Source organism: Hippoglossus hippoglossus, chromosome 23 (genome assembly GCF_009819705.1).
Source record: "Hippoglossus hippoglossus isolate fHipHip1 chromosome 23, fHipHip1.pri, whole genome shotgun sequence".
NCBI classification, from domain to species: Eukaryota; Metazoa; Chordata; class Actinopteri; order Pleuronectiformes; family Pleuronectidae; genus Hippoglossus; species Hippoglossus hippoglossus.
This window is the reverse complement of record NC_047173.1, coordinates 13,585,684-13,601,131: the sequence shown is the minus strand read 5'-3', so window position 1 is coordinate 13,601,131 and position 15,448 is coordinate 13,585,684. Positions and strand designations below refer to the sequence as shown.

Below are 15,448 nucleotides of genomic sequence, written 5' to 3'. Positions count from 1 at the left end.
ACCCACCGTGATTCCTCCCATTGGTTCGTAAATCTGCCGATTTTGAAAGTTTGGCATTTTGTCCAGCACCATCTTGGTTTTTCGAAACTAGAAGTAACCATATTTGGAGGAGTGGGGGTGGAGCCTGACTGAGGACGCTGCACGCCCACCTACCTGCGACTTCTCCCTCTCCTCTCACGCTGTCTCCTCCTCCTCCTCCTCGTGGATAAACTCCAGATTTACATGAATGCCTCTTTTTAACTTCCCTTTTAGATAAGACCCACTCAAGCTTATATGATGTACGGCTGCCAAATCATCCATTTATCAAGTGTGTAGGAACATATACAGATTTAATCCCTGCAGGCCTCACGTGTGCTTTCTCTTTAATCTCTCTCCCCTCCCTATCTATGGTTATCCATCATGTCGCTCTCTCTCTCCTGTATACGTGTCCCTCTGCCTCAGTATCCTAGTCATTACTGGTCTGTTTTCAGAGCCGCGGCACCTCAGGGACCACCGGTAGTGTACTTTCCCTGACAGGGGTCCCCAGAGAGGCTGAAAGTGGCTCACGGTTCCTCTGTACACAAGAGCCTCCTCTCTAAGTTCAGAGTAACCTTTTGAAACTCACACACTTATCTCAGAGATCTCAAGGCCAGAGTGAGGCCAGGGTGTGATGCAGCGTAAATTAAATGGTACCTTTTAATCGTCGTAGAGGTCCAGGTTACTCTGATAAATGTGGCTGTTGAAGTTATGGTGAGTTACACCCCCATTATTTCACATGACTATGATGCAATCCATAAATGTGACAGTCGAATTGAGTTTGGCGTCTCGGCTCTGACCTCATCACACCCCCAGAGATGATTACATAGCGATAATGGGGGAGTGATGAGCACATGAAACCACATTTACTAGATCCAGATTTTTATTTGCAGTTTCACACGCTCGTCAATATTTGTCCCCAGAACATGCCTGATGTTTTTCATCAAGATCCATGAACTAAATTTTGAGAAATCAGCAAAAAACGTCACCTCTATCATCTGTTTTTCCATCCTCCTCCTCCTCCCGCCCCTCTACTCCCCCCGCCTGCCTATCTTCCTTCTACCTTTGACCTGCTCTGCTGCCTCCCTCCATCCTTCTTGTGTCATGTTTCCCTCTCCTGCTTTCCTTATCTCATGTTGTCCCCCCCCCCCCCCCCCCCTTTCGTTCGTCCACAGAACCATGAGAGGGAAACGGCTCTTCACTGTGCGGCCCAGTACGGACACTCGGAGGTCGTTGCAGTGCTGCTCCAGGAGCTGACCGACCCCACGATGAGGAACAGCCAACAGGAGACGCCCCTGGACCTGGCGGCGCTGTATGGGCGACTTCAGGTGAGAAACAGATTGATTTTTAATTGAGTTAATATTGCTACAATACCCATGATTTCCTCACCTGGCTCCTGAGCCTGTAACAGCCTGATGACCAGAACAGATAAAACAATATCTGATCCTGTTAAAATTGAACCTTTGATACAACCCAGAGGGGAGAAGCTAAAATTTCCATTTCCTGGAACGATTCAAGCCTTTGAAATGGATGAGAACAGAATTGGTCATTGCAAGGGCACTGCACCAATAATGATGTTTAATATGCAGGGAAATTTTAATTGTTACTCTGCCAAAATGTGTGAAGCTAAAGTCAGTTGAGGTTGAAGCAAAAGGAGTAAACTAACTGGATGTTGTTGCAAAAAAAAGCTTCTGATCAACTGCAGCATCCACACCATCGACAGGAAGTGGAGAACTCGTCATCTCCTCACAGGGTGCGTCTGTCAAAGGGCGAGATAATATATTAGGCAGCGAGTGAACAGTCAGTTCTCGAAGCCGAAGCGTTGGACGCAGGAAAACAGGGCGAGTGTGGACCTCTGCATGCATTATGTATCCTGGCGGACGTCGTCGCTGGCAGGTGAAAAGCAGCAGCTGGCGACTTCATCTGCATTTTCCTCAGGACAGCAGGACCACAGTGCATGTCAATCAGTCCTTTCACACCGAGGGAAGTCTTTACTTTTGTGACAAGGACTCGCACTCGCACTGAGAGGAGTCTGCTCCAAACGCCTGCCGACGTTCACATGCACGCACACATCCTCTCTGCTGAGGTAGTGAGTAATTGCAGTCAAGCCATACAGGTTTGTCTGAGTGTGAATGAATAATTTATAAAAGCTGCACGGATTCCTCTCTCTCTCTCTCTCTCTCTCTCTCTCTCTCTCTCTCTCTCTCTCTCTCTCTCTGCATAATAATGAAGGGAAATCCCTGTGGTGGAAGCTACTGCTGTGTGCAGATGTAACTTACACAGGGCAAAAGTTTAGTACACACACACACACACACAGGCACAGGAAAGGAGGAAGCTTTCGAGAGATCTTAGTCTTTTTGAGCTGAGCTATTAAAAGCACCATCCAGGATCAAAATAAGAAAGTAGCTCCACAGCCGGGACTCAAAACAACCTCCTACTACAGTCAAGTTGATTGACAGGTAGTTTAATTAAACATCTCTACAGTAAATATAGATTGATGATCGACTGAGACAAAGAAATGCTGATTTATCATCTTTGGCTGATCGTTCTCTGTGTGTTAAGACTTTTTGAACCTTTCAATCTACCCTGGCACATTTCATTTACAAAATTTATACGGACTTATTTACTTCTCAAAATTCATAATCATGAGTGGGCACTGATTTCACATTTGGATACACAAGCTGCTTCTAATTTTGAAGTGGTAAGTGTGGATTTCAATATCAACTTTTCTTTTCATCGTGACTCCTACATTTTAAGAAAGGTGATTAAAAACAATTTCTGGATCTGCCCCTTTAACTGGAACTGCACCAAAATGTAATGGATCCTTTCCTGGCCTGTTTCCCATCTTTCCATTAAGTTTGCTGCAAATTGCCTCTTTTATTTTTTGCGCAATCACGTAATGGACAAACAAACCAGCGAACACGGGTGAGAACATAATCTACTTGGCAGAGGCAGTAAAGAACAGGATGGACAGTTTAATTCAATTTCTCATACTAAAGCCTTTCTAAAAACAACCATTTCAAGGAAATCCAGAGAGTTACATGACTGCTTTACTTGGTTATGATCTCTTTGAAGCAGGATTGCCCCCCAGAAGTATTTCTCTTATCAAGATGATTCATCAGCAGAACATTTACTGTTTCTATTTTCTCTAGAATCCAACTCTGCTGTTCAGTGATTCTTTTTGTTGTTGTTGTTGTGGGTAGAAGACATCACCAGGTTCCTCCTTATATTGCACTTTTGTCATCGACGTGTTGCTTTGTATATATTTCCGTGCAGGTGGTGCGCATGCTGGTGAGCGCTCACCCCAACCTCATGACCTGCCACACTCGCCGACACACTCCGCTTCACCTGGCTGCGCGGAACGGACACCACAGCACGGTGCAGACGCTGCTCGACGCCGGCATGGACGTCAACTGTGTGGTAGGAAAACTCTCATTTACAGATTTCAACTGTCGGTGAATTGTTCTCGTCTTTTATGGATAAATATAACAGAATAACAGGACTATTGATTTTTACATTTTTGACGAAGAATGAACAATTATGTGGTCACTAGGGATCATCGCTGTGATTTGGTGTAAGCTGGTGTTCTTAAGCAGAAAGTGGCTCTAACAATATTAGTTTTATAATCTTTTAAATCTTTTGGACCGTACTCTGGTTTATAGAAACATGCTCAATACGGTGGTTTGGAGGAATCAGACAAATAAAGTAGGACTTGACATTTCCTGCGTTCAGTTGGTTTTATTATCTGATGTACCTGCGAGTGGAGAAGTGACGAGAAAGATACGTCTGTCCTGTTTTGTCCGAGCGAATCTCCTCTCATCTCTGCTCTATGTGAATATCGCTCTCTTTGTGTATTTAATGAGGGTACAGTTTTGTGTGTGTGTGTGTGTATATCCACCACGGGCTTGGCAGAATTGAAAGTGTGTGTGTGTGTGTGTATTAGAGAGCATATGCTGCGTAGGCCTCCCGTGGTGTGGTGGTGGGATGAATAATTGATTGAGAGGAAAGACTGAGAATGCAGGAAGATGATGACGAGGAGGAGGAGGAGGAGGAGGAGGAAGGGGACAGGGTATTCCTGACAGGTCCTCAAGAGTTCACTGTTTTCTCTCTACATCATCAGTCCCGAAAACAGAAATGCACAGTGATTTAAAGTGTGGTGCTTCTTTCCTGCTCTTCTCTTCCTTCATTTACATTCCATTGTGCTCTCCGGTCGCTGTTTGCAGCTTTGTCCCGACTCTTTCTGGGTCATTTGTTTTCGTGAAGCCTTGTCAAAATGTGGACACGCTTTGCTGCTGTCTGCAACACAGTTTTCTTCCTCTGCAGATGGATTTTCTCTGACAGACTCAAATATTTAACTTAGCTCGTCTTTAAATGTGCAGAAAACAACCATTATCAGTGCTAATCAGTCTCCGAAGACTAATTCTGCTGAATTCCCTTTTTTTTCTCTTTCAAATCACAAACAACACAACTGATCTTAAAGGTTTTCTGATCTAAGAACTATTCTCGTGGGACAGATCTGGAACAGATAACATGTGCTCATGCTTGAACTCTTTTTCATCACATTAATTATTAAACATCTCATTCACTCAAACTGTTGAGACCATAGACTGTAGATAAAGATGCACGACACGTCTTTACTTCCCCTAATAACTAATTAAAACCAGAAACACATGAACATACATTAGCATGACAAGAACTTCCTAAAATGACAGAAACCATCTTTGAGAAAAACTTGTTTAATGCGTATTTTGACACTTTAATTTGGTCCATGTCCCGTCCACTAACATGTAGGGGTTGATGATGATTGATCCCATCTGCTAACATGGAACACGTGAGGTTTAATACTTAATTGCAGCCAGCCACCAGGGGGCGATGGAGACACTTGGGGGGAGCTGTCGTGGTTTACTCATTTGCAGTAAACAACCAAACATAAAACCTGCAATAACCCGAACCCACCTCCGTCTTCAGTACTTTATGCACTGAGGAAGTCTCGTTTACAGCTTTGATTCTTTAATCGGGTCGGTGTTGTTCAGTGATCGTTGAGGATTAAAGAGAAAAGCAGATTCAAGGGTTTCCGGGCTCAGTCAGACTCAAAGTCTCTGGAAGCTGCTGAGTCTAGATATACAGAGAAAAGACAGTTGAGATGCTGCGGAGCCGCAGAGGCAGAGAGTGATCAATACCAGGGTTTGACTTCATAAAGAAAACTGTGGAGGTTTCATTACTGCACAGTTTGAGGTAAACATGAGACGGTGCGTTCACTCCGCCTGCCGCCGAAATCTGAACTGACTCCACGTTCGTTTGTTACTATAACAAACGTCATAACAGATGCTACATTTCCCCTTTTCCTGACCGTGTAAGTCTGGTTTATATCGAGAATATGGAGCATGTGAAATGGTTTTCAGTTAAAGACTCAATGTGTGTGTGTGTGTGTGTGTGTGTGTGTGTGTGTTTGTGTGTGTTTGTGTGTGTTTGTGTGTGTGTGACAGCGAGAAAACAAATCTGCTGAGGAGAATACTTTATCACATTCAGCCCCTGGCCTCCAGAATACAGTATGTTCAAATCTGTCATCAACATATTGCAGCAGTATGGACATGTGTGTGTTTGTGTGTGTTTTTGTGTGTCTGTCTGTTTGTTTCATTTCTGGAAAGACAGAAACAACTTGACCTGTTGGATACAGGAGTAGATCTGTTGTTCTCACTATAGGAAGGAGATGCATGACTCGGCAGCATTGTGTCCATCGTCTCTGCCGTCTGTCCTTGTTGCAGTGTGTGTTAGTGTGTGTGTGTGTGTGTTAGTGTGTGTGCATGCGTGCTCCCGATCTGAGGAGCAGGGCTCTGTTTCTCTGCAGGGATTTGGCCTCAGGCTCCATGTGTCTATTGAAGATGAACTGTACAAGGCTTTGATTTGCTTCATCTGCTCCTCTATACCCGCTGATGCAAATCTCTCTCTCTCTCTTTCTTTCTTTCTTTCTCTCCCTCTTTCTCGTTCTTTCTTCCTCTTTTTCTTTCTCGTGATGACGAGCATTTCAAACCTCAAAACGTCTCCGCAGTTGTTTCTGTATTACACCCACCAAAGAGGTTATGTTTTCGCCCCCTGTCCGTCAGCTTGTGTGTTGTGTTAATTAAGATTATGCAAAAATGACTGAACCAATTTCCCCGAAAAGGAAAAGACATTGGCCAACAAAGGACCCATTTCATTTTGGCCTGGATCAGGAGAAAGGGAAGGATCCAGGAATTATTCATCACTTTCTTTAACATTGTGAGACCTTTTCACAGATTTTCCTTGAGAATATTTTCATGTATCTCAGAGGCTGATATCTTTACTACCTCTGCTACACCAAAATTAGCAGGTAAACGTGGGGGTTTTCCACACACAGACAGATACTGCTGCACACCTGCCGAGTAGATGTGCCTTCTCTGTGGGATTATCTCTAATGAGTTAGATGATTAGAAAAGTTCTGTTGCATGAGTCATGTTTTATCCGAGTTTTTTTTTGTGCATGTAATAAGTCTGACAAATTCCTCACATCAGCTTATTTCGTCTCATGAGTCCGTGTCGGCCGGGCCCGTGTGTGCGATGCAGTAAATTACAAAACTCATTAACCGACTATTAGCAGGTTTTAATCTGATAGAAAATGCAAAGTGCTGGTTTGTCTTCCGCTCTGGTTATTTAATAAATGATCAGTTAAAGGAGACATATGATGGGGTTTTAGTGTTTTCTTTTCTCTGGCGTGTTATATGTTTTTTGTGTATGTAAAAGTTCTACAAAGTTAAAGTTGGATATAAAGGGAGCTCCACTTCCAACAGAAACGTCTCACGGCTAGTCAGGCAGGAAGCAATCCTCAAATAACCAAACACTGTATTTATCTACAAAATCCTTAATATAAATTGAGTGGTCAATAGTTGTGGATAAACACACTAAGATGTGTCCTCTTTCCTCCGCCTCCCCTCCAGTCTTTCTCTACTCCTCCTGTCCACTCCTCTCGGTCTTCCCATCCATCTGTGGCATTTCTTGCATGGCTGCGGTGTCAGAGCTGCACAGTTGAGAGTGCAGAGTGAAAGCTGTGGGCGACTCGCAGATGGCCACCCTGTCATGAGTTGAAAGCTCCGTGTGTGAGAGAGAGAGAGAGCACTAGTATAGGTCTGTAATTGGAGTCAAGCCATATAGGTCTATCTGAGTGTGAATGAATATTTTATAGAGGCAGCACAGTCTCTCTCTCTCTCTCTCCCCACTGTCTGTGTATGTATCTCTCTCTTTGTTTCCATAAATGTGAAGGGAAATCCCTGAGGAGGAACCTGCTGCTGGGTGGGCAGGGACCCAGCTCCAGTCAAAAGTTTAGTATAAATACACACACACACACACACACACACACACACACACACACACACACACACACACAATAACACACTAGAGTGCATATAGTAAGTGGAGTTGAGAATTTACAGTCGTCCCATTGTCTCCCACCAGCAGCTCTGAAACAGAAAGTAATCCTCCGTTCAATGCCCGGAAACTCCTAGAGAGTGAGAACCGCCTTCCTCGTTTTGTGGTGACATCACTGCATCAACGCCATGGGAAACAGGACAGGAAGTGGTACAGAGATTACCACAAGGGGTTAAGAGGGCAACTGGTGTGTGTGTGTGTTAGGGAAAGGGGGTGGATCATTTCCTGCCCTCCCACCTCCTCTCACTTCCTCGTGGGTAAAAAACTGCCTCCACAGGCGAAACACCCACAGTTCGATTCACTCACTGACTCCGCAAATGTGACCGCTCACCTCGTTTTTTTAAAATCTACCCCTGGAAAAAAAATATCTGTTTGGCTCGCCGGACCATTGACCTTTGACCTTTCCGAGGGCGTCGCTGCATCTGGTGCGTTGCCCCATCTCTCCATCATCCCTGTGGCGATGACACATTTGCTGTCGGGGAAACAGAGCGGCTAAAGTAAGTTTAGTATTCCCTGCAGCGGGTGTTAATCTGGTGCTGCGCCGTGTTGAGTTGAATTTCACCGGCCGGTTATATATCAGCAGGCCTGGCTGTTGTCCAAATAATTTGTCTTCATTAAGCCAGGGAGTTTGGTTCAGTCCAGGTTTTTCCTCGGTGATGACAGGAAGCCAAGCGTGAAGGATGCGATGGATTCGGCGTATTGTGCATGTTTCTGTGCCGTGTTTTTAATCGTGGCTTCATTTACCCACGAGCACGAGGTCAAGTTCAAGTCCTGAATGTCCCTGATGGGTGGTTTAACTTCCAGCACGGTGTACGCAGCAGTATATTCAGTGTGTAAGTGCAGCAACCATGCAAACTGAAGTTAGGGGAAAATCTAAAGGGGTTTAATTCACCTACTAATCTAAAAAATAAGTGTAAATAAACCCTCTGCCTAACATTTGTTGCATTTTCAAACACTGCATTTTTTACATGCATTGTCGATCTTCACTGTCTCTGCAGGTGTGTTGCTGTGGTGCAGTGCTGCCACCTGTAGATCAGTCAACTGGTGTGACACCAGATGCACTGGTGCACGCATAACAAAATAACAAATGAGGGAAGAATAAACCCAGTTACTCAGCTCAGCTGATTTAACACTGGGAAGTGCTTGTACCATTTTATTGGTAAATAAAATTGCCTTGAAAAGATTTCTAAAATTTCATAATCTGAATTTAAGGATTTAAAAAGTCTTTAAATATTAAAATGTTAGGTACCATTAAATACGAGGGTTATTCTCTACTTGGCTACTTCACATTATCTTTGATTGTGGGGAAGTGTAACTAATTGTGGGACTCAGATATTCCTTCATATCTGTTGTATTTGATGCAGGTTCTAAACCGAGCACACTGCTGCACACACAGTTAATTCTTTACAAACCATAACTTATGTCGTCATGATAATATATGATCTGCTGCAGTCACATTAAAATTCTACACCTGCTGCCTTTAAATCTATTTTGGTTCTCAGTCACCTTCACTGGGCGACGGAACAGCTGTTTCAGTTTTGTGTAGTGGCTCTTGAGTGTTGCTCTATTGAAAGTGGCTTCGTCATCACTTGAGATCCCACTTAGACGAGACCCCCCCCCCCCCCCCCCCCCCCCCCCCCCCCCCCCCCCCCCCCACGTAGTTTCCATGTGTTGCATCATATCTGTAATATGCCCATCAGTAGCACTGGAGGCTGATGCAGGCCGGTGGAGGGTGAGGGAAACTGGGACGTCTCCATAAACGTGATGTCAGCCAAACGTTGTGTGTCCGAATAATAAAGTTACGCCATTGGTCAGCGGAGTGTTGGAGTTTCCCCATTGGCTGTCGTTCGTTCCAAAAGTTGGTGCAAACAGTTTGCATTATGTTATCAGGGGGCGTTTACAGATGTAGTTGGCAACTTACTGAATTTTAATTTGTAATGCAGTTTTTAATGTCGTTTTTTGTCGGTTTTAAATTGTTAAAGTGATGGAATATTAACACTCAGGTTCTCTCCCCCCCCCCTCTCTCCCTCTCTCCCTCTCTCTCCCTCTCAGACGGAGAATGGCAGTGCCCTCCACGAGGCAGCTCTCTTTGGGAAGATGGATGTAGTTCGCCTTCTGCTCGACTCAGGTGGGTTCATTAATGCGTCTCAGCAGAACAAAAACTCTGTGTGTGCATGTGTGTGTTTGTCTTGTTTTCTTTTCCTAGTTTAACCTGCAGCTAAACGGGCCACATGTTTTTTTCTTCCCAGATTGTGGGTTGAAATTAGCCTCAGGTGAACTCCGAGCATCTGTCTGCTGCATTCTTCAGCTTTGTTAAACACTAAATCCTGGACTCTCCATTTATCATTGGTTCGTCTATTCTCTATAATACAAGACAATGCTAATATATATGATAAATATATATAACACAATGTGATCAGAGGTCAGCGTGACACATATTGACTAAAATGCAAATAAAATCATTATCATGTGATGATTGAGTAAAATAAACATTTTGTAGATTTCCTCTCCCACCGCTCAAAGCGGATAAAGCCTGGACGCTGTCGTCTTTTGATCCCGCCGCCGTCCCCTCCCTCACTTTCCTTCAGCACTTCCTGTTTCCTGCAGGACTTCCTCTGCGTGGCCTCGATTTTATTAACTTCCTGGATAAACATGGGGGCCGTGCTGGTCTGACCCGTTACACCTCCAACTTGTTACATGTCTGCACAGAATGGGAGGTGGGGTTAGACGCAGGACAGTGGCCTTGTTTTCATTGTCAATCATAAACTATGCAGGGAAACGGCTGAGGACTGCAATAAACAGTCAGTAAAAATATCTCTGTGTTTTGGTTCTAGTGGAGAGATTTCATTCCTCAGAAATTTAAACATTTATAAGACATCAAAGTTCCTCGTTGACTGTGGAAAGAAGAAACTATCTTATCTCAAAGTTTTCTGTCTTTCCTTGTCTTTCGTTTCGAGAGCATGTTTTCTTTTATTTCATGTTCAGATTTTCCACAGGATCAAACAGCCGACGGGTCTAGTTGTTTTTAGACATTTTGACGAAGAATTGTTTCTTATTATATCAATAAGTCATTTTGAATAGTTGAGTTGCTTCCCCCTCTCGAGTGGGTTTAACCTTATTTGCTCCGTGCATCTACAAAACACAAGAAACATGTTGTTCTGCTAATAAGAGAAAATCAATGCAACGCGTAAAAAGTAAGTAAAAGAGGAAACCGACAAATTACATCAAGTTCAAATGTGCTTTCTCCCTGTGTGTATTCATTATTTATTTTATTTATACCTAATGGTTCCCAGTAGAACGACTGGAATAGAAGAACATATATTTTTCATGTAGAAGTGGAAGAGCATTAAAGAGAGAACAGTCAGGTAAAGATTCCAGTGGAGGAAAATAACACATGAATCTTATGAAAATAGAATTCCAAAAAGCTTCATTTTCACACTACTGAGCTTGTTTATGAGTCTGGGTGTGTATCCATGTCTGAGTTTGTTTTGTGTGTCTTGTTTTTGTCTTGTCACTGTGTTTTGTTCTTTCATGAGTGCGCCACTGTCTGGGATCCTAATTTAACATCGTCAAGTGTGAGAGTGAGTGAGTGTCTCTCTGTTCTTTGAATAACTTGATGAAAGCTGTAGATGAAGAGACAATTTTCTGGGTCTTGCCCAAGTAAACTACGGCATGCAGACAGGAAGCGTCAGGAATCGAACCACCGACCTTCTGGTTAGTGGTCGACCCGCTCTACCTCCGGAAACCATCACCCATTGTGTGTATGTGTGTCTTTTCTTTCCCAGGTATCGACACCAATCTGACAGATAGTCAGGGGAGAGCAGCTCTGGAGATCCTGAGGGAACATCCTGCACCCAAATCCCAGCAGATCACTGCTCTTATCCAAGGTAACACGCACGCACGCACGCACGCACGCACGCACGCACGCACGCACGCACGCACGCACGCACGCACGCACGCACGCACGCACGCACGCACACACACACACACACACACTCTTCAATTTAGATGAATTTCACTTGAGAAATTGGGTCGCTGCAGGAGCAAGAAAAGAACTTGTGTCTCGTACATTTAGTAAAACGTTAATACAGATTTATTCCGTTTCTTTAAGGCTCAATAAAATGGTTTTACCACGTAAATGTGTAATATGACATTGTGTGTGTGGATGTGATCCAGTTGAGAAATGTTGTTTTCCAGGAAGTTTATCTTCCATTAGGAAACAATGGAAGCTCTTGTGTGAGTTTAGTTAGTTACACAACTCCAGCTCTGTAAAGGTTGTACTAGACAAACACACATTGCAGGGTTGTTTTAAATCATCTGCTGTTACGTAACGTTGTTGGTCATGTTTAGTTTTACTAGATAAGTCGATGGCTTTGAGATTAAACTTTTTTATGGATATCCTGTATGTGTGTATAGACAGAATGGGTGTGTGAGATGCGTAGCTACCTGAACATCTACCAGTCTGAAACAGTGGCAGGCGGCACGTTGGCCAGCTGAGAATCCCAGCTGCTTTACCTTCAAGCTGGACCAAGCTTTTTAAACTACTAAGTCCCCAACTGCATCCCCACGATTGGAGAACCACACCGGGCGCAGCTCCAATCAGGATCCCTGGCGCAAGAGACAGAAAACAGGAAGTGGGGATGGGCAACGCCTCAGCAGCTGGAACAGGTCTCGAACAAGGGGGACCCCACATCCCACTCGGCGTGTTAGACGCATGGGGCGGGTGTTGGCTGCAAACAGCTACCAATTAGGCACAGCGAGAGAATAAAAGACACAAAGCTGACAACAAACCAGATGTAACGTCTGCCCAACGTTTTAAAGCTCCTGTTGAATGTCTTCTCACTTGAATTTAATCCAGTATCATTTAGATTCTGTTTGTCCGATCCTGAACATTGCAAAAACAATCTAGCCAGGGAGCCACAGGGATATTAATCCATACGATCACTGAAGTTTGACGACCAGATGCTTCTGGATGTCCCGAGGTCCAGATTGAAGCGTGAAGGAGATCAGGTCTTTACTGAACTCGCCTCTTAACAGTGCAACAGTCCGACCCTCCGCATCGAAAACGGAAAGAAAGAGGTTGTGAGTACAAGCAGCTGAAATGGTTTCCTCCTCCGGGTGGCCTCAGACATCCGGAGGGAGCTCGGAGCAGAATTTAGATTTTACTAGAATATTTAAATGAGAAAACACGATGAGACGTCCACAGAACAACACTTTGGAAGAAGTGAATGAAGCATGTGCAGCTTTTCAGATGTCAACAACCATGTGCTCGTAGATATTGAGTTGGAATAGCATCCATCAAGATCTCATCTCCGTGGAGATTTGGACTACGGCATAAATAAGGGCCTGGAATTGGTTGTTTGTGAGAGGGAGAGAGAGAAAAAGGAGACAGCTGTGACTTAGTGAAAAGATCAGCTGCATGCCATTTCCTGTTGGAGAGGAAGATGTGAAAGGACACACACACACATTCACTGACGCGGAGAGCAAAAGACCTGTCATTTACTCAATGTTACCAGCTGAGGGGCTTTGTGTTTGCCACAGGCAGCTTATTATGAAGAGATCCTCACTTGATCTACAGCGCACGATTCATCCTATACTGTTCGAATTCATTAACGCTTCTCGTTGTTACTGCCCGGCAGCCGCTGATTATGAACCCGAGCACTGTGCGTTGGTTCGGCTGTGACACTCGGAGTAACACGGAGCCGTGTGACGTCTGTTGTTTATGAAGAATCGGCTGATGTGATGTACGAGCGCAGAGCAATAAAACTGTCAGAGCATTTTAATCCTTCCTTTTTGACTCTGGTGCACTTTATAATTACATGCAAATGTGGCAGTGTCATAATAATTGAACTGAATGCCAGGATTGTTAGTCGTACACACACAAACGCACAGACAGACACACAAACGCACACAGACACACACACTTTCCTGACATTAGCAGAGTTCCTCATTAGGGCTCTGCAGGTATAAGCTGTCACATGATTCCTGTGTGTGTGTGTGTGTGTGTGTCAGTGTTTGTTTGTGTGGTTTCAGCTTCCTCCTCTTCCTCCTCTTCCTCCCCTCTTTTCCTTTTCCCACCACATTTATTCTCGTTTGCCTTTACAACAGCAGGGCACTTTCATTAAAGTACTTTTATTGAGTCATTCAAACCTTATTCTATAAAACCCTTGATCTTTCTCATTATCTTCTTTGAATCAACAATAAAAACATATTTGTCTAGTTGTTATTATTGTAATGGGTGGTCTTGTTTAAATGTTAGTGTTTTTATTCTTTTATGTCTTTTTTTATTTGGTTTTATGTTATTTTTATGTATTCTCCTGTATCTTTTATTTGTGAAACACTTTATACTTTGTTTTTTGTGAAGTGGTATAATAAGTAAATATAACTGTTTATTTATTCTTTATACAGTTTACAGACATTTGTAATCAAACTAGAACTAAGAGTAACACAACCGTACCTGGAACCTAAAGCATTTCATTCCCTTGTTTCCTTCACATAACAATGATAATACATTTTCTTACTAGTCACTTAAATATTGTTTTCACTCAGCCCCATTATGACTGAAATCTATTTAACTGCAGATTTACCATAAACTCTTCATCACATACATGCGATTGTGGATTTTTCTACTTTCTTGTTCTACTTTTCCAAAATGATTTTAAACACATATTTGCGTCCCCTCGTCCTCCCACACCCTCCCACTGCCGTCACACTTCTCCTCCAAACGTTCTCCCTGATTTCTGCAAAATGTTTCCCATTCTTTGCTCGTCTCTGTAGATTATATGATAGATGAGATGGAGAGGATGAGCATCGTGGAGGAGCCTGTCCGGAAGTGTCCCATCCCAGCACCTCGAACCTCCATCCCCTCGCCCTCCGCCTCCCCCTCCCTCAGACACAAGAGTGAGTCCATTTTAGTTTTTATATCTCACCAGAAAGACATTTAGAAAATGATTTCCTTTTTAGACTGAGGTTGTAGCCAGAAGCAGAGATGTGAAATCACAACCCAGGGAACAATGCATTTTGCATGAGGTTGAGGAATCGGTTTTAAAATATGCCTCAATATCTCTGAAAGAATCAACATAAAAAATTAATTCATAAGTACAGGAATGATGATGCAGATTTATTTTTCCTCCAACATATATTGCAAGTGGATGCTTAGGGTTTGTGTCTCTTGTAGTGAAAATACATCTGTAAACTTGATTTTAACTTTTTATTCTTGCACTATAAATGCAGCCAAGGAGAGCAGCTCCTTCAGTGTTTCCCTGTCCAGCGCTGCCCCCTGTGCATTGACTGTGACACTGCACCGAGCTGAGATCAGCTGCTCCGCTCTCCTCTCTCAGTGATTGTCAGCAGATCCCATAATTACCTTGATTACCTCAGAGACTGTTGGAGGGAGACGAGCGAAAGTGATTAGCACCTCAGAATGTGGCTAAATGAGCCATTTGAACACATCAGCTCCGCAGAAGAGAGACAGACGACGTGTTTTACAGACATTAGTTGATTTACAGACATTAGTTCTGGCTCTGATTTTTCCCAAAAGGTGATTCAAGTGTTAAATCTTAACTGCGCAGTCTCTCAAGTTAGAAATCAAAGAACTAATCTTCCCGGCAGTCAGAGGAAATGTCTCTACACTGCTGTCTCCTTACTCCTTCCTCCTCGCACCCCCCCAGATGATGCTGTGACGAGCGAGCTGTCCAAGCTGCTCCACGAGATGAAGAAGTGCCGGGACAGGGACTACTCCTTCGAGGAGCTCTGCCACACCATCTCCTCCCACTCCATGGACAGCTTCGGGAGCGGGCGGCTGTCAGACGAGGACCGGCCCGATCGACCCAACGGGACCCTGACCCGAGGCAACAAGGTACAGTTACAGGATTGGTTCGGGTTTTAAAAGTCACTTCAAGACCTTTTTTAAATGTTAAATAACCGAAGCAATATAGGCTTTTTATACTGGAGCAGCTCTATGTTCAATAAACAGTCAAACTCAGCACCTAATT

At 43.8% G+C, this 15,448-nt stretch overlaps 1 protein-coding gene across 4 annotated transcripts in view; it reads left to right on the top strand.

The window, feature by feature from the left end:
• Positions 1 to 15,448, top strand: part of anks1b (ankyrin repeat and sterile alpha motif domain containing 1B) — a 163,369-nt gene that overhangs the window by 53,570 nt on the left and 94,351 nt on the right. For 3 of the 4 annotated variants that reach the window (XM_034579033.1, XM_034579029.1, XM_034579028.1), the window contains exons 4-9: positions 1,191 to 1,343; positions 3,292 to 3,435; positions 9,507 to 9,582; positions 11,240 to 11,341; positions 14,232 to 14,354; positions 15,125 to 15,312. In XM_034579033.1, coding sequence (XP_034434924.1) covers positions 1,191 to 1,343; positions 3,292 to 3,435; positions 9,507 to 9,582; positions 11,240 to 11,341; positions 14,232 to 14,354; positions 15,125 to 15,312 — 786 coding nt within the window. Of the gene's footprint in view, positions 1 to 1,190; positions 1,344 to 3,291; positions 3,436 to 7,932; positions 7,952 to 9,506; positions 9,583 to 11,239; positions 11,342 to 14,231; positions 14,355 to 15,124; positions 15,313 to 15,448 lie in introns of those variants that run through there. The other variant, XM_034579030.1, reaches the window with a different exon arrangement.